At 47.5% G+C, this 17,732-nt stretch overlaps 1 protein-coding gene across 2 annotated transcripts in view; it reads right to left on the bottom strand.

Annotated features, from left to right (window-relative positions):
- SHISA6 (shisa family member 6) overlaps positions 1-17,732 on the bottom strand; it is a 448,298-nt gene that overhangs the window by 201,583 nt on the left and 228,983 nt on the right. For both annotated transcript variants that reach the window (XR_007906238.1, XM_051797526.1), the window contains exon 4: positions 12,435-12,497. Coding sequence is in view for 1 of the 2 variants with exons in the window: in XM_051797526.1 (XP_051653486.1) it covers positions 12,435-12,497 (63 nt within the window). In the remaining variant the exon portion in view is untranslated. The remainder of the gene's footprint in view (positions 1-12,434; positions 12,498-17,732) is intronic.

The raw sequence follows: 17,732 nt of genomic DNA, 5'->3' as shown, positions 1-17,732 counted from the left end.
CAAAGATTAGCACTGAGCCTGGATGCTAAAATTCAAGTCCAGACTATCTGCAGGGTTTTGAGCCCTTGTTCCTTTGCTGCAGGCTGGAAAATGAGCTTTCATCAGCTCAGCCAAGGGACAGGGACCTGTTGAACTGCATTTATAACTCCCAGGTGTTCAGATATTAAAACAGGCAGATGTGAAAGTGTTTAACAAAGCAAGAACTTCAATTATTGGAAGCAAAGCTAGAACAGACTGCAGTGGGCTCTGTGGGAGCTCATACCAGTGATGGGGTTGCATTAGCTGTGTCAAAAGGCCAAACCAGTGGCCACTTCAAATATGGCCTGACAATGAAATCAGAAGGCTAAATCCTCTGCAACAGCTGGGGAGCAGCAGGATGTCCAAGCCTTGGGTTTACAAGTTCCTGCTGTACAGCCCTAAAATGTACCCATGAAGAGCAATGCAATGTGTGCTCAACATGCCCTTACCAGCCTCCAGGCCTCTCTGGGCTCCTCTGAACCGTGGGCTGGTTGAGACCAAAGCACAGATTCTAACCAAAATAACGGAGGAGCAGGGGAATTTCACCTCAGCAAATGTGTTGGCTTTGTGCAGTGTCCATTCATTTGCCAACTTCTCCCATCTCCCAGAAAAATTCAAGACAAAATCCACCCAAATACGGTGCAGGTATTTCACAGATATTTTTCTAGATCTGGGTTAGAGGTTAAATTGTTTACTTCAAAAAATACTTACAGGAGTCAGGCCACCCCCTCCCCTGCTGCCTTCCTCCTGTGTGGAGCCCTCTTTGCTGGACAGCAGAACATTTTCCTCCTCTCTGAGGTTCTCATTTCACTGTGTCCTTGGTGCTCTCTGCTGCCTAGCAATGAGCCCAGCAGCTCCCTGTGTGTCTGTCTGTGGGGATCCAGTGCTGCCTTCACAACTTTTCTCCCACTGTGACTTCCCCAGGATGTTTTAAACCTCCTGTCACCCACCCTTCACGTTGCACACACGTTGTACACAAGGCTGATTCAGTCTTGTCTTCCAGCACAACCCTGACCATGATCTCCCAAAGGCAGCGTGGGCAGACCCCTCCTCTCACAGAGCTCTCACAGAGTCACAAGCCCAGTGCTCAATTCAGAGCCACCTGAACCATTTGGGTCATTCCAGGGCATCTCAGACACCCACAAAGGGCTGAAAGGAGTGAGGTAGGACCTACCAGAGGTCTGATGTCACAGAGTCACAGGATCCCAGAACGTGCTGAGCTGGAAGGGACCCACAAGGATCATCGAGTCCAACCCTCAGCCCTGCACAGGCCCATCCCCAGGAGTCACCCCCTGTGCCCCAGAGGATCAGCCAAACCCTCCTGGAGCTCTGGCAGCCTTGGGGCTGTGCCCACTGCCCTGGGGAGCCTGGGCAGTGCCCAACCAGCCTCTGGGGGAAGAACCTTTGGCTGAGATCCAACCTGAGCCTGCCCTGACACAGCTCCAGCCATTCCCTGGCTGCTGTCCCTGGTCCCCCCAGAGCAGAGCTCAGTCCCTGCCCCTCCTCTGCCCCTGCCCAGGAAGGTGGAACTGTTAAAGACTGTTGTAGACTATTAAATTGTCTTCATCTCAACCCAGGAGTTTTCTCACATTTAACCTTCTGATATTCTCCCCCAACCCACAGGTGGGGCAGTGAAGTGGCTACGTGGGGTTTATTTGCCAGCTGAGGTTAAACCACAGTGATTGACTAATCCAAGGTGATCCCTTTCCTTTTGGTAAAGGTGACAACAGGAGGATCAATGAAACTGCAAGAGAAGCTGGAACACTTGCTCTGCTTTCTACAGACAAGGGAAATACTGATTTTGAGGTTCTTTCACTCATCACAGACCACAGCCTGTATTGATTTCAGCTCTTAGCAAGGCAATAACAAGAATACCATGAGATTGGCTCACCAGAAATGGCTTAATTTGTTGATAATCTTCATAAAGGAGAGACAGCCCCATGTCCTGTACTGTTCATTACATCTGGGGGGTGCTTGCCAAATGAGTGCTTTGGCTTTTGTTTGTGTTTATGTCACCCATGTATTGACTCTGGAATTACAACCACCATGGCACCAAACTCAACTCTTGCTCTTTCCTGTCCCTGGCACACTGATTCCCTACACTCTGCTGCTCCATGAGCTTCCTCCCAATACAGCTTCCTGCAGAACAAATCCCAGCAGTGATTTCTTTCCCAGCTATGCCCAAGGTGTGACTGTGAGGGGAGGAAGAGCTTCCTCTGCTCTCAAGCACCAGTCTGGCACCAGCATGGGATCCCCCATCCTGTGGAATCCTCCATCTTGTGGGATCCTCTATCCTGTGGTTTTCCCAATGCTACCAGCACAGCATGGTGAGGAGGAAAGCTGCTCTATCAAGAACAGGGACTTCACATGTTTCTGGAAGCCACTGCATGTTGCCCTCTGTGCTCAGTCAAAGGAAGAGCCCAGTTCTCTGCCACAGCATCATTTTTTCCCAGTTCTAAGAAATTTCAAGGCACTTTCTTATAGAATTTAGCAATAGAGAAAATTTCCTCCTGGCAATGCAATAACCATCTTAATAAACTCTTGTGTTCCTGTTGCTTATGTACATCTCTGCACTCCTAGAACAGGGTGATTGTCTGGCAAAAAGAACATAGCCCCAAGTGAGCACAGAGCTGGAGTGTCATCGCTCTGGGAATATTATTTCCCTGCTGAAGACTTCAATCCATGTCTAATAGACTGACTGCAGGATTAGGGACTGCATCATATTCATCAGGGGGCTGGAAACAATTGATTAGATATTATCCAGTAAACAGAGACTGTATCAGCATCAAAACTATGTCCCTACTCCTCTTTGTGCTTGTGTGGTAAGGACCCTGGGGTAACATCTCTTTGCAGATTTCTCAGGCAGAACCTGTATCTGATCTCCATTTTCATGGAGGTTTGGACATGCTGCAATAAGCCCAGTCCTATGTATGGAATTTGTGCTCAGTGCCAGAGCAGGAGCATTAATTGACTGCTTGCATGAGGTGTGTGAAATTAAGTGCCACACATTTATCTGATGGGCTGGTGAAGAATCAGTTCATCTTCTCCCTGCCTGTTCTATCCAGTCAGTCAGGAACAGGCTGTAAAGATTCTGGCACATGAGAAGTCACCTTGAAATCCACTGTCCATCATTCAGCAACACAAGTGATAAACTGAAATGACCAAAGCTAATTTCAGATGTCTTTTGCATAATGTAGTTTGAGGGGGAGATCAGAGAACTGAGGGACTCCACTAAGGAGAAATATCTTGTGCAATTTATATTCTGGGACCAGTTCAGCCCAAGTTTCTTTGCAGTTTTTAACTCCTGCAATATATTTGAGCCATGCTTTTCTCTGCTCTCTCTTCTCTTTGTTTGTGCTGTTTGTTGGCTCCTATGGAGGATTCAGGACATAATCAATTATCAGGGAGTAAATAAAAAGGTCTCCCATTCCTGGCCAGGCAGCTGAGGTTGTGCACTGCTGTGTTCCCAGCATTCCCACTCCTTCCAGTCCAGATCTGTGTTCTTGGCAACTGGAGATGACTCCTGGAAAATGAACTGTGGCTTCTGGGATTACCCCATCCTGCCCCTCTGATCCCCCATCCAATGTGAGCACTGTTTGCAGAGGTGTTTGCAGGGGAACGCAGAGGAGCTACACCTCCCCTTGCCCATGCAACAGGGATGGGAACATCACCCAGCAGTGCCATTTCTCTTGGGTTCTAAATTCTCTTTGCTGGAAAGAACCACACCTTTTTACAGTCAGTGCAACATCTTAAAATTCTGCTGATGTCTCTGATTAATTCAGTAGGAGAGGGCTGAGCTCTGCAGCACTTCCTCATCTCCTGAGCAGCAGTGGTGGCACAGCTCTCTGGCAGGGCTGGTACTGGCACAGCCCAGCCCAGAATTCACAAGGCTGAGCAGTGTTGGCACTGTGAGCTCAGGAAGGGAGCAGGGAACTATGGGGAGCTGTAACCTCTGTTCTTGCACACCTACCAAGGACTGTGCATTTCACAGGATCACAGAATCACGGGATATGCTGAGCTGGAAGGGACCCACAAGGATCATTGAGTCCAACCCTCATCCCTGCACAGGCCCATCCCCAGGAGTCACACCCTGTGCCCCAGAGGATCAGCCAAACCCTCCTGGAGCTCTGGCAGCCTTGGGGCTGTGCCCACTGCCCTGGGGAGCCTGGGCAGTGCCCAACCAGCCTCTGGGGGAAGAACCTTTGGCTGAGATCCAGCCTGACCCTGCCCTGACACAGCTCCAGCCATTCCCTGGCTGCTGTCCCTGGTCCCCCCAGAGCAGAGCTCAGTCCCTGCCCCTCCTCTGCCCCTGCCCAGGAAGGTGGAACTGCAGTGAGGCCTCCCTACAGTCTCCTCTCTTCTTCTTCTTCACGAGCAGAGTTGTCAGGCCACTCCAAACCCTGTCGTATTTCTGTGGGAACCAGAGGGCTCCTGGGCCAGGCTCAGAGAGGCTCCTGCTCTGTTCACAGCAGGCTCTTGCAAAAGGCTGGAGAAGGTGCCATCCTGGAGCTCTGCACCTGAGGAGCCAGAGCTCTGCCCATACAGTGGGACTGATGTGCTTCCTGCTCCATCCTGGATCCAAAGCGGATCTGGGGCCTGTGGTTGGAGTGTCACCCCCATGGGTGTTGGGGGCCTGCAGTCCCTCTGTGCCTGGGGATTGCAAGGACAGCTGGGCTCTGAGGGGACACGTGGATTCACTCCTCTGATTTGTAACCTGTGGGGGAAAGAAAAGCCCTCTGAGCTGAGGGGAAGCCTCGTTTCACTGCCAGTGCTTTGCAAACTCTGCAAGCTCAGGGCTCAGAAGTCTCAGGATTTCTAGAGATTTGTGGAGATTAGACCTGAAGTTTTGTGGCACCTTGCTCTGCCCCTATTCCTGGAAGACAGTTTCCGAGTGTGTTTACATGAGCAGAAAACCTTTCATGTTTAAGGACAGGAGAAGATGATACCCAAGCTCCAAAAAAAAAGTGAATTGATGGCAAAGTTTTAAACTAAGCTCAAGTGGTAAAAGGGATGTGCTGCAGATTTACATTTGAGTCTGCACATATGTTGTGTGAATTCTGCAAGACATTTCAACAGATGCCTTTTCAAACATTCACCCAGAGAAAGCAAACAATTTCACCTCGGAGGAGCTGATACCACCCAGCCTTCTGCTGCTCAGCTTCAGCTCAGCACAGCTCAGCCCTCCATCAAAGCACACCCTGCTCCCCAGCACTGCTCCTGCTCAGCCAGAAAGCCTCACACGGAAAATCTTCCCGGATTCTGACGAAAGTTCTTACAAAGCCCTCATTCCTTTGGAAAATCTGGGAGCACTGATGACGTTCTGCAGCCTTTGCACCACAGCTCAGACCTCCCAGGCCATCCTGAAGTACCACACTGTTGTAGGAGGCAAAGAACTGATGTTCACAGACTCAAATTAAAATTTATAGCATATATCTTCAGTGTTTGTGTTGTCACACTTGTTTTTTCTGTGTTACAAACACTGTTATTAATAGTCCTTCACATCTCTCATGACGAAGCTCAAAGAGGCTCCTACATTTCCAGGTCAGATCCTCTGTGGTGTATATCTGCAGCTCTCTGGTGAGTAGCTGCCCTCATTTGGAAGAGCTGGAGATGTAGGATTTTAAATTCAGTCAGGGATAAAAAACCTCTGCCTGTCAGGATGGTGCTGGGATTGGGGTTTCAGGGCTCATGGCTCAGAACTGAGCAGCAACTGAAGGAGTAAATGGAAAGAGGAACAAGGAACATCCTGCAGGGTGTGCCCTTGAATATGACAATATATGACCCAGCAGGATAATATCCTGGAATTGGATCATCCAGGGGGCATTAACAGGAGCACAAGAAGTGCTTAACTGAGCCTTGCATAGTCACACACCACAACACGGGGTGGGAGGAATCATGTTGCCAATTAAAATCAAAGGAAAAAATACAGAGTGGAATTGCACTTGGCAATCAAAGCACCGGGCAGATCCATTCTCCTGAGTTTGCTGCCTTTCCGTGGGGTTGCAGAAAACAGCCTCTGCAAGTGCCTTGTGGTCAGAACTTGTCGCTGCAGGGAGGGGGAGCTGGTTCAGCAAGGAAAGGCACAGAACTGGGGAATGGTCTGGGTTGAAAGGGACCACAAAGACCACTCAGTTCCAACAGGGACACCTTCCACTATCCCAGGTTGCTCCAAGCCCCATCCAACCTGGACTTGGACACTTCCAGTGATGGGACAGCCACAACTTCTGGTCTAGTTGGAACTATATGGTCTTTAAAGTCCCTTCCAACCCACAGCACCCTGCTTTCTAGGATTCTGTGACTGAAGGAAGGTCAGCACACATCATCAAAGGTCGCATCACTTCAGTGAAGCCATGGCCCCAACAAACCAACACATCCCAGCACAGATTTTGGCTCTGCACTGTGGGACATTCTCAGCAAATTCTCAGGGCAAGACAGGACAGTGCTGACCCTGATTCACAGAAGCCTTTTCTCCAACCTGCTCCAATTCCATAACTGGATCTGTGTTGCAACCCAACAATCTGTGTCCTTTGCTTTGCAAAGCTGGGGAGCAAAGCAACGAATCATCATTGGACAGCCCCAGCCCAAATGGCAGCTCAGAGGCACCACAAAGCTCGTGTCCTGGGGTCTAGTCCTGCCAAACCCCCTGGTTGCTGCTCCCCCTGTCACTGCAGCCCTGCTGCCTTGGGGAGCATCAGCCCAGCCTGTGGCTGTTTGTTCTGGAGGTTATTGCTCCAGATCTGATTATCCTCTCATTTTCTCACATGTATTTCTACCGGGGATAAATCTAATTTAACAGTCCTTAATTGTTATGATTTTGTAAACAGTGTCTTAAACACAATAGACACAAAACTCTTGACAAATTGTTGGAGGAGATGTGACAGAATAACGAATCATCTCAGATCTTCTGGGATTGGCCCAAATTGAAGCTTCTGGTCTGATGTTAGAAAATTGATGCAAGGATTTTTTTCAGCAATTTATCCTCCAAAGTCTTATGTGGGAAGGGAGATGCCCTGGATTTTTTGAAGTGAAGAAGAGAGAAAGAAGGAAAGAAAAGAAGGGAAGGAAAGAAAGAGAAGAAAGAAAGAAAGAGAAAGAAAGAAAGAGAGAGAGAAAGAAAGAAAGAAAAAGAAAGGAAGAAAGAAAGAAGGAATATAAAAGACACACACATACATCCATATATTTATAAGAATCTGATAAAAGTTCACACAAGCACAGCTATAAAATGAAATTTGGCTCCATCAGAGCAACCCCAGGCACCATCCCTGGAAAAACACTTGGCCAAATTAATGACTTGAATTAATTTGCTGCTAATTGTGGTTTACCAAGTATTTTTTGAGTTGATTGTCAAATGCAATTAACTGACATAAAAATTCTGATATGGACTTCCTATTAACTATGTTATTTGGAAATGTGCTTGGTATTTATGTAGATGTAAAAAAACTATGTTTCTTAGATCCTCTTTAGGGTAGGATAATTATATATGCACTAAATATAATGAGATTAAACTTCTGCAGCAGTAAAAAATAGAGTAATAAGCTTTAAAGAAACTAAGCCCAGGCAGTCAACATATATTTCTGTTACAACTGATGCTACACTGCCTCAGTTCTCTTTTGTGCCCCCAGCTTGGTTTTTTTCTTCATATTTTAATATTTTTATAGGAAAATCATTTTATGTGCTTATTTTGTATGAAGACTGAATATCTAAGCAAGATAAATTAATGTATCAAAAGATTTCACTGCATTTCTCATGTAAAATGAAATGTGCTCAGAGCCTGGGACTCACTCCCTCCCACTCACCTTTTACATACAAATCACCACATTTCCCAAACTGCTTCAGAGTTTTTCATTTGCAGCTCAAATCTGCAGCTGATGTAGAAATAAAGTCTGGAGTTCAGGAAACCCACATCAAAATTCTAATTTCAGTGGGACTGGGGTCTGAAGTCTGTCACTGAAAATTTAGAATTTAGGCTGAGGTTTCTAAAGGACTGGAGATACCTCTGGAATGGGACATTTGGTGTCCTGGAAGGGAATCAGGGGCAGGAATGGTCTGAGAGCAGAAAAAAATCAAGGATTTCTTTAAGATGTGGGGTGTCAAAGTCAGGATGGGTCATTCAGAGCCCTCAACAGTGGAATTTAAATGCTGGTATTGCAGAGCATGGCTTGGCAGAGTCATGGAATCACAGAATTCCAGACTGGTTTGGGTGGCAAGGGACTTAAAGCCCATTTCATTCCACTCCCTGCCATGGGCAGGGACACCTTCCACCAGCCCAGGTTGCTCCAAGCCCCGTCCAACCTGGCCTTGGACACTTCCTCTGACTCACTTCCCTGTGGTCACTCTGCTTGATCTCCACTGGGAATTGTCCTCCCAACACAGCACATTTTCCAGACACATTATCCCCCTCAGTGCCAGCCAGGCAGGGAGGGAAGGGAGCCTTTCTCCTCCCTCTGTGCTGCAGAGAACACTGTGCTAATGAGGTGACAGCAGCTGACACAACCCCACCAGTAATTAGCAGTTATTCCTCCCTGCACCAAAGGGTTCAGAGGAGTCACAGCACTGCCATGGGCAGACCCTTTGCACAGTGAAGTTGTGCCCCAGGAGTGGCACCTCCCCTGCAAGGTCAGAGCAGAGACCCTTGGGGGTTTAACCCTGGGAACCTGCAGTCAAAGCAGAACAGCTCCAACGGCTGAGGGCAAATCTGCTTTTTGTATTTTTTTCCTGATTCCTTGTGAGCAGAGGTTGTTCTTATCCTTGTGAGCAGAGGTTGTTCCTCTGTGGCATCTACAGGGAGAAGAACAGAAACATCAGGGCATCAGCCCATGGAAATAGATGTTGACCATCCTCTGCCTTTCTCAGCTCAACAGTGTTCCTCGTACAGTGGGTTTTTCCCAGAATGTTGTTTGGTGGAACAGCTGCCCCACTGCACACCTGGATCACACCGGGACACAGATTCTGTTATGATTCCCAAAACAGTAGAATGGCTGCCCCATTGCACATCTGGATCATTCCCTCACACAAGGTTCCTGCTGTGATTCCCAAGACCTTTGGGGAAACAAATGGGCATTTTGCTCTGCTTTTGGACAGGCCTAACCAAGAGAAGAAGGGGAAAGGGGACTCAGCTTTTCTCCCTCCTCCTGCAGAGCCCTGGGCTCCACATCTGCCACAGTTGGGAGTTGGAATTCTGCCACATCCCCCATTCTGTGGGAATCCTCTGCTGCTCAGTCCCAGGGTGGAATGAGTTTGGAGATTCAGCATAATTATACATTCTAGAATTATAGGTGAAGGTAAGAGACCTGTGAAATTCCTATGGTGGTGGGGAAAGGGAGAGACAGAAGCTGAGCTCTCATCCTGACAGGAATTCCAGATTCCAATAGCTCACCCTTCACACATCCAGGTCAGAGCAGAGTGGGACAGTCCCTGTGGGAGCTCCTCCAGGAGAAGGAAAGATAGAAAGATAGAGAGAGAGAAAGATAGAGAGAAAGATGAAAGAAAAAAAGCAAGAGAGGAAGAGAGAGAGGGAGAAAGAAAGAAAGAAAGGAAGAAAGAAGGAAAGAAGAGAGAGAAAGAGGGATTGTTTGTTTGGTGGCAGGTCACCCACAGCCACTGCCTTGCTTGCTCTGTGCTGGCAGAGAAGGACATTTACTGAGTTAAAAGTGAACTGACCCCAGACCATGTGCAAGAAAGGCATGTCTTGACCCTCACACCAACTTCTTTCCCTCCGTCTCTGTTCAGTGTCACTACAGGCTGAGGGACAGAGCCCATGAACAAGATGCTCAGAAAGGCAGCTCATGTCCCCTAAAAATTTGCACAATCCCCCTGAAAATTCCCTGTCCTACCCAGGAAAGGATTAAATTAAACCTGAGGCCTTACTGGGCTCACTCAGAATTGCAGCAGTAACTCTGAACATTGCAAACTCTTTGGATGCCTTATTTGAAAGGTCCAAATATCTCTTCAGACTCACCAAGCAATGGCTTCCCAGCAATAGCACATGTGAATATAAGGAACAGAAGAGCCCATGGCCATGTGGATAACTCAGGAATAAAATGGAACTCTGAATCACACAGTTATTTGTAGTCAGCTCATCCAAATCACTTTGTTCAGCCACATTATTAAGACTCAGGAAACGCAAGAAATCCAAGATCATGAGTTTATCTGCCTTGATTTTTGTCTCTTAAGTACATAAAAAAGCAAAGCAGCTGCCAGGGCCAGAGGGAAGTTGAGTTGTTTGAGCACATGTTGTTCCCTTGAGTTATTGAATGAAGATGAAGCTGCACTGAGACTCCTGGGCAGGAAAATGGGACTCACCTGGCTCTGCTGGGGCAGCTCAGAACCAGCAAGTGACAGATTTTAAGAACAAGTAGCAAAACAAAAGAGAACAAAACACAATTTCAACCCTATTTCTCTATCTTTTCCTTCTTTTTTTTCCCTCAAGAAGGTAAAAAGGTAAACAGAGTGAGTAGTTTGAGGAACAGTTGAGGCTGTTGATTCAGCTTTGATAAAAATTCCTGTGGCACAACCAGGTTTAAAGCTGACACTGTTTCTCCTGTGGTTTTTGAAAGATAGAAAAAGAAATCCCAGTAATGTTGTCTTACAAGTGAAAGGAACTTGTGGGCTGAGGAGATCCTGACCCACCCTCTAGGAGGCAGAAACACCAAAGATTTTAGGTGGCCTTTCCAAGGGTTCTCCCACCTTTTTTAGCAGCATGGAAATTTCCATACATGGACATGACTCACAGTAAATCAACTCCAGAACAGTTAACAGGATGAAGTTTCAGAATTAAATACCAGGACAAACCCAGTAACAAATACAGGCTCAGAGTTGCAAGAAGTGCATATTGAGATGAGATTTACCAATCTCTTCCTGGTTCCTCGGCAGCAGGAAGACTCCAGAGGCAAGCTGGAGGAATAGATCACATTGCAAGGGTAAAGGTGCAGGGAAGAACATGGACAAGATCAGGACAAGGAAGCAGCAGAAGAGGGAAGAAAGCAGAGAGGACCTGAGGGGTCATTCAGAGGGGGGTCTGATTGCCCAGCGATGGAGGAACCACTGGTTTGGGGGGTGGCGACTGGTCTGGGTTGGATGGAGCCAGGGAGCTGTGATGATTTGGTGATGGAGGGGGTCACTGCCCACACTCAACTGCTGATCTGGGGTCAAGGAAACCTAAAGGAGGAGGGAGAGAGGGCAGGGGATGCACAAGGGCTGGGAGGACAGGGCTGAGCAGGGAGTGATAAGGTTTCTGGACATGGAAGAAGCGAAGAAATCTCTCCGGGCTGGGATGAGCTGAAGGAAACAAAGTGGAAAACAAGGGAGTGTCCTTGAAGAGTGTCTGAACTCCTGACACTGCCTCCAGGATGACGTGGGGCATCCCTTGTTGGGTCAAGAGGGCTGGCTAGAGAGGTGCCAAAAAGTGCTGCTGAAACACGTTTCATGAGACATGAAACTCGTGTTTTCTGAGCTCAGCAAGAGCACTGGCAGGAGCTTCACACATGTGGAGCTGTTTGGGTACAAAGACCAAACCTGGGAAGCTCTGGAAAAATTCTGGAGGGGCTGCTCTCCCCTTTAGAGGGATGAGCAGACAGGTTTGTGATGAGAGGCTCCCCCAGACATCTCCTGAGGGGGCAGCTCTGAGGTTCTGGGGACAGGCAGTGCTGGGCAGTCTGTGGTGGGTGCAGGGACATGAAAGGTGCTCTGGGTTCCATAAGTCCCTGGGTCAGAGAAGCATCATGTTTGCACAATAAAATAGGGGGGTTGGAAGGGTGTGAGAGCAATCACTGTAAGTGGTTTAGGAAGAGGAGGTTCTGTCCATGGCACTGGGCAGGGACAGCCCTGAATCCCTCATGGTCTCTCTGTCCTGAACAGGAGAAACTTGAATGATGTTGTGCAGTGAGTCAGGGCCTTCAGCAGGTTATTCCAACCAGCCCCATGCAAGCAGGGGTTGAACAGGCTGGGTTTAGCCATGAACCCCAACTCTGGCCACACATTGTTGTGCCAAAACCACATCAGCTTAGGAAGCTTTGTCCCATGTTCCTTGTCCTTCAAACTGCCCTTGCACAGATGCCCAAGCAGCACTGGAAGTCATGGCTTGGCTGACAAAACAGACTTTGCTTTGATTATAATTTTTCCTGGTTTGTCTGGTTAAATCTGACACCACTTTGCTGATGTGGAAGAGAGAAAGGAGCAATCAGACACGGGGGAACACGAGGTTGGTCGGCACAATTCTAAAAGCCTGGGCCATATTTCATTTTGCACACTATTGAAAAATATGGTCCTATATTTAATGTTAATGGAAAGCATCAGTCATGCAGCATTACCATAGGAACATTTCTATTAACATTAAACATACTTTGACACCAGTAAATGTTACTGGCTGGTAGAGGAAAGTTACACCGTGTGTAATTTTGCTCTTTGTTATCTCTTACCATGTGTAGGTGTCTGGGTGGCACTGTCTAGTATCAGGTGATTATAATTTTGTTCTTGGTCATCTGAAATTCATAGAAAAAAAATACCTTTAAGAACTAGCTTAGCAAACCCAGTGATCTGCAGATGATAATTACAGCTCACAGCACTCACAGGAAATCTCAGCGTGATTCAAAAAAGAAGAGGAAAATGCTTAAGAAAGCAGAAGATTCTGTTCTGTAGTTCACTTAAAATTCCAGATGCAAGAAGAATATGATAATAGGAATCTGCTCCCCTTCTGCTGAGCCTGCAAATTAAGGTTATCTGCAAAGGTGAGAAACATGTCCAGGCAGAGGCAAACTGTGGCTGCTGGACCCGCACGGGCTCCCGGGAGCTGCTGGAACCTCAGAGCCCCTGCCCCCTGCTCCACCTCCACCCACCAGGGAGACCTGGACACTTGGAGGTTTGGAGATTTGGAAATTTGGAGGTTTTCAGGACGTTATCCCCAACCACCCAAAAACCACTGTCCCACTGTGAGCACAACCAGAGCAACAATGTCCTGTCTGAGTGCAGAGAGAAATCAAATAAGTGACCTCTTTAATCAATGAAGTTGAGTTAAATGTCTGCGTGTGGATGTGGATCTCCCTCCCCAAGAAGGGAGAATCCTGTAAAACTGATGTATTCAGTATTAAATTCTTCAAAGTAGGGGGAAAAATCCATGGCAGAGTGACTGCCAGAACTGGGCTTGGGAACTACCCTGTGGGGTGGAAAACAACTCTGCCTCTTTCTCACCGTAATAAAACCATTAGATAAGTGAGTCCTGATAAACTTCCATGACCTTTAGATTCCACACAGGCCTTCAGTAAGGAAAGGATGCTTTGTCCAGATCTTTACAACAGGGATGGAACTGTAGCAATGGAGGGTGAGAGGAGATTTCTAGAAACCTTTCCTGCCGGGCTCTCCCTGTACAGGGTGGATACTCTGATGTCTCCTCTGCTGTTCTTGTAACCCTGTCACTGATACTTCACTTTCCCCCAAGAAGAGCTGTTTCCCTGGGTCATTCTCACTGCTGTTCTGACCAATTGTTTCTTTTCTGTTCCAGGGACATGGAGAAAACCCCCCTTGTTTCTGCCACAGCTCTTTATGACAACACTGTTCCTGTGTGTTCCCTTAACTTTACTCTTCAAGTTAATGCCATTTCTTTTATGTTTCTCTATAAAACTTGCTTTGCCTTTGATTATTGTCATTTTAGCACCCCGTGCTCTCTCTGAGTGACCAGGATCCTTCTCAGGTCTGGGACATGTTTCTGAGAGAGACCTGACCAGCACAGAGTGGATTCCCTGGAGTCTTCCAAGTCAACTTCTCTTGTTCACACAAACTCGTGATATTTTACTTTTCCTGGTTCACGTGAAGTTTGTGATCCTTTGTGATTCCTTATTGCTTTTCTGAGAAACTGTCCAATTGTTCTCCAACACATTTCAACATTCTTGTTTTAGTCCAATGCATCTCATTTTTCTCCATTTAATCAATTTATTTTCAGGCTATTTCTCCAATTTGTCAAGAACATTTTAAATTCTAATCCCATTCTCTAATAGACTTATGGTCACCCAAGCTTCATATCACCTGCAAATTTAATAAGCAAATTCCTTTTCCACCAGTAACAAGGAGACTAAATTCAGAACCACATCGGTTCATCTTTGGTTCCCCTTTCTGGTCACACATCTACCCCAGAGAGGTTCATTAACAACATGCTTCTCAAATTAAACTCACATTACTCTCCTAGAAACTGCTGGAAATCTTGCTGAGGTCATGAGCCTTAATAGAAATTATTCCTCCCTGGCCACAAAACACAGCCAAAAAATAAAAATAAAATTAACTTCACATGATCTGTTTCTGAGAAGTTGTGCTTTATCTCCCTGAAACTCCTCTCCCTGCACAGTACGTGGAATGTCTGTTTACAGGCAGGATTAAATCAGAGCTTATTTACTCAGGGGACAACACTGGACATCTCTGCTGGGGCACTGCTCCACCTGGCAACCAGGCACTCCTTAAACACAAAGGCAGCTGGAAACACCCAAAGGGTTTGATCCCAAAGGATTTGAGAGGAGCCCAGGTTCACATGGACCTCTGGAGTGCCCTTGAATAAGTGGCCCACAGGGCCCTCAGTTAGAATTTTCCTCTAGATCCTCCCCTCTTGTTTTTAGCAAGGGAAAGTCCTGCAGGAACAAGTTTTGTGACTTTGCTTTAGTTTCTCTTCCTCCATATGGTCAAATTTCACTTAATTGTGAAAACTGGACCAGAGGACGGGTGGAACAAATAAGAAAGTATTTCTGGAATCCCTGGGACTATCCAGGGGGATTTTCCCAGAATCAGAAACACAGAATATGCCGAGTGTGAAGGGACCCACAGGGACCATTGAGCCCAACTCCTGGCCCTGCACAGGACCCTTTTGGGGGCAGGTGGGTTAATTTTTATCTAGTTTCCAGCAAACATGATGCACATTCATGCTCACTAATCCTGCATTAGGTTTTAACTGTCCCTAAGTTCAAACAGACCTTTTCAGTAATACAATTTTAAAACACTGTCTGTGGTGGTCAGTCTGGCACATCTTTAGAAATAACTGCAGTAATTTCAGTCTTTGTTACCAAAAACCACAATATACTTTAGGTCTTAACTGACTCATCTGGATTCAGCTTCTATTAGATCTTTTATATTTCTTGGTGGGACTAAAAACCCAATTTATTACTAGAAAATGCTTTCCCATAGAGGTATTTCTAGGTCATGAACCTTGACAATCATAACTTTACCATTCTCTTAGATAATCTCAATATTCTGTGCCTCTGGAAAGCTGTGGGGATGAGGTCTGGGCTGGGATTCACTTCAGCAGATTTGATCCATGGCATTGTCAAGTAGAAATGTGTTTTAAATATTACTGGCAGAATGGTGTTTAGCATTTTGGCTGCCAATGGGGCTGCTGGAGCTGCCAGACCCAGCTCTGGGGAGCCTCCTTTGTGCAGAATTTGTAGGATTTTGGTTGCAGAGGCAGCTGGTTTGTACAGTGCAGGTCAGGGCTCTCAGTGCCCTGAGTACAACTGTGTCTCTTGCAGCTGCTTATCTGCTGTCAAGTTCATAAAATCACTAAATCACTGAGGCTGGAGGCACCTCTGGAGACCTTCCAGTTCAACCCCTGCCCAAAGCAGGGTCAGCTTGTGTGGTCCAGGATCATTTTTGTCATGGTTTGGAACATCTCCAAAGATATCCTGAAGAAAAGAAGACTCAGGGGAGACCTTTTCAGTATTTCCAAATCCCTGACAGGAGGGGGGAGCCAGGCGGGGGTCGGGCTCTGCTCCCGGGGAAAAAAGGAACAGGACAAGAGGAAAGGGCCTCAAGTTGCACCAGAAGAGGTTTAGATTGGATATTAGGAAAAAATTCTTCATGGAAAGGGTTGTAAAGCATTGGCACAGCTGCCCAGGGCAGTGGTGGAGCCCTGGAAGTGTCAAAAAAACATGTGGATGTGGCACTCGAGGACATGGTTTAGTGGTGAACATGGTGGTGGGGTGATGGTTGGACTTGATGATCTTAAAGGACTTCTCCAACCTTAAGGATACTGTGATTCTGTGACTCAAAGAATGGAAACTCCATAACCTCTCTCCGAGTCCTTTTCCAGTATTCAACCACCAGTGAGAAAGCTTTTTCTTATGTTTAAGTGGAATTTTCTGTATTACAACTTGTGTTCTTTGCCTCTTCATAGAATCCCAGAATCCCAGAATCTGCTGAGTTGGAAGGGGCCCACAAGGATCACTGAGTCCAACCCTCAGCCCTGCACAGGCCCATCCCCAAGAGTCACCCCCTGTGCCCCAGAGGATCAGCCAAACCCTCCTGGAGCTCTGGCAGCCTTGGGGCTGTGCCCACTGCCCTGGGGAGCCTGGGCAGTGCCCAACCAGCCTCTGGGGGAAGAACCTTTGCCTGAGATCCAACCTGAGCCTGCCCTGACACAGCTCCAGCCCTTCCCTGGCTGCTGTCCCTGGTCCCCCCAGAGCAGAGCTCAGTCCCTGCCCCTCCTCTGCCCCTGCCCAGGAAGGTGGAACTGCAGTGAGGTCTCCCCTCAGTCTCCTCTTCTTCAGCTGAACACACCAAGTGCCCTCAGCTGCTCCAAAGCTGATGTTTCTGCTGTGGCACTGGGCACCACTGGGAAGGGACTGGCTCCATCTTCTTTACTCACCTATCAGTTAATTATCTGCACTAATGAGATCCTCCTGAGTCTTTCCCTCTCCAGGCTGAGAAGACCCAGCTCTCAGCCTCCCCCACACCCCAATCCCATTCCTGGCCCTTTGCTGGCCCTGCTTCAGTTTGCCAGTGGCTCTACTGGACTTGGGAGCCCATCACTGCTCCCAGCAGTGCAGATATTTCCCCCAGTGCTGGTAGAGGGGAGGGATCACCTCCCTGACCCGCTGGCAGCATTCCTGGGATGCTCTCCAGGGTGCTGGTGGCCTCCTTTGCCACAAGGGCGCATTGATCCCTCACCTTGCACTGGGTGCCCTACATCGGTCATTTTACCCACCATTTATTACCTTATTTCTAAGTTATTAGATCTATTTTTGAGGTTGCAAAGCAGGTAGTGAGTAACGAGCCTGTTGTATTTTTCATGACCTCTCCCTGACATTTGCAGCGATAAGTTCATTGAGCATGACTAAACTGCTCCACAGACACTTCTCTCCTCAAAGCCTTGGCAAGTGATGGATTTCCCCGGGAGGTTTCCATCCTTCCACATGCTTTTAGAGCATCGTGTGGTTCCACACAGACATGGGGCCGCAGTCACGCCAAGGAGAGCAAGGACATCAAACCTGGCTGCAGCAAAGCTGATTTACAAATCAATCTGCAACTCAAACACCCAAGTTCTTTGTGCCCTTCCCAACTGGTGTTGCTCACACACACCAGGAGCTGACAGGTGAGAGGTGACACAGAGATGGAGACACTTGTGGTGTGAAATGCAACCATGTAGAACAGGAACAGACAGAACTGGAGCACATCAGTTGTTCCAGAAGGGAAACAATAGAGGTTTCTCCCTCCTGCAAACACAGAGTGCTCAGTGAGTCACTTATTGCCACAACCTCACTCCAAGGTGAAACTGTGTCCTCACTGAGGACAATGACACCAGCACTCACAGGGATGGGAACCACCATCTTCTGATTTTGATCAACTTTTAATTTCACAAGTCCCTTCCCTTCCCTTCCCTTCCCTTCCCTTCCCTTCCCTTCCCTTCCCTTCCCTTCCCTTCCCTTCCCTTCCCTTCCCTTCCCTTCCCTTCCCTTCCCTTCCCT

The sequence above is a fragment of the Manacus candei genome, unplaced genomic scaffold, assembly GCF_025592945.1.
Source record: "Manacus candei isolate 608988 ecotype Guabito, Panama unplaced genomic scaffold, ASM2559294v1 h1tg000047l, whole genome shotgun sequence".
Taxonomy (NCBI): domain Eukaryota; kingdom Metazoa; phylum Chordata; class Aves; order Passeriformes; family Pipridae; genus Manacus; species Manacus candei.
The sequence above is the reverse complement of the archived record's forward strand: the minus strand, read 5'-3'. Positions and strand labels throughout refer to the sequence as shown.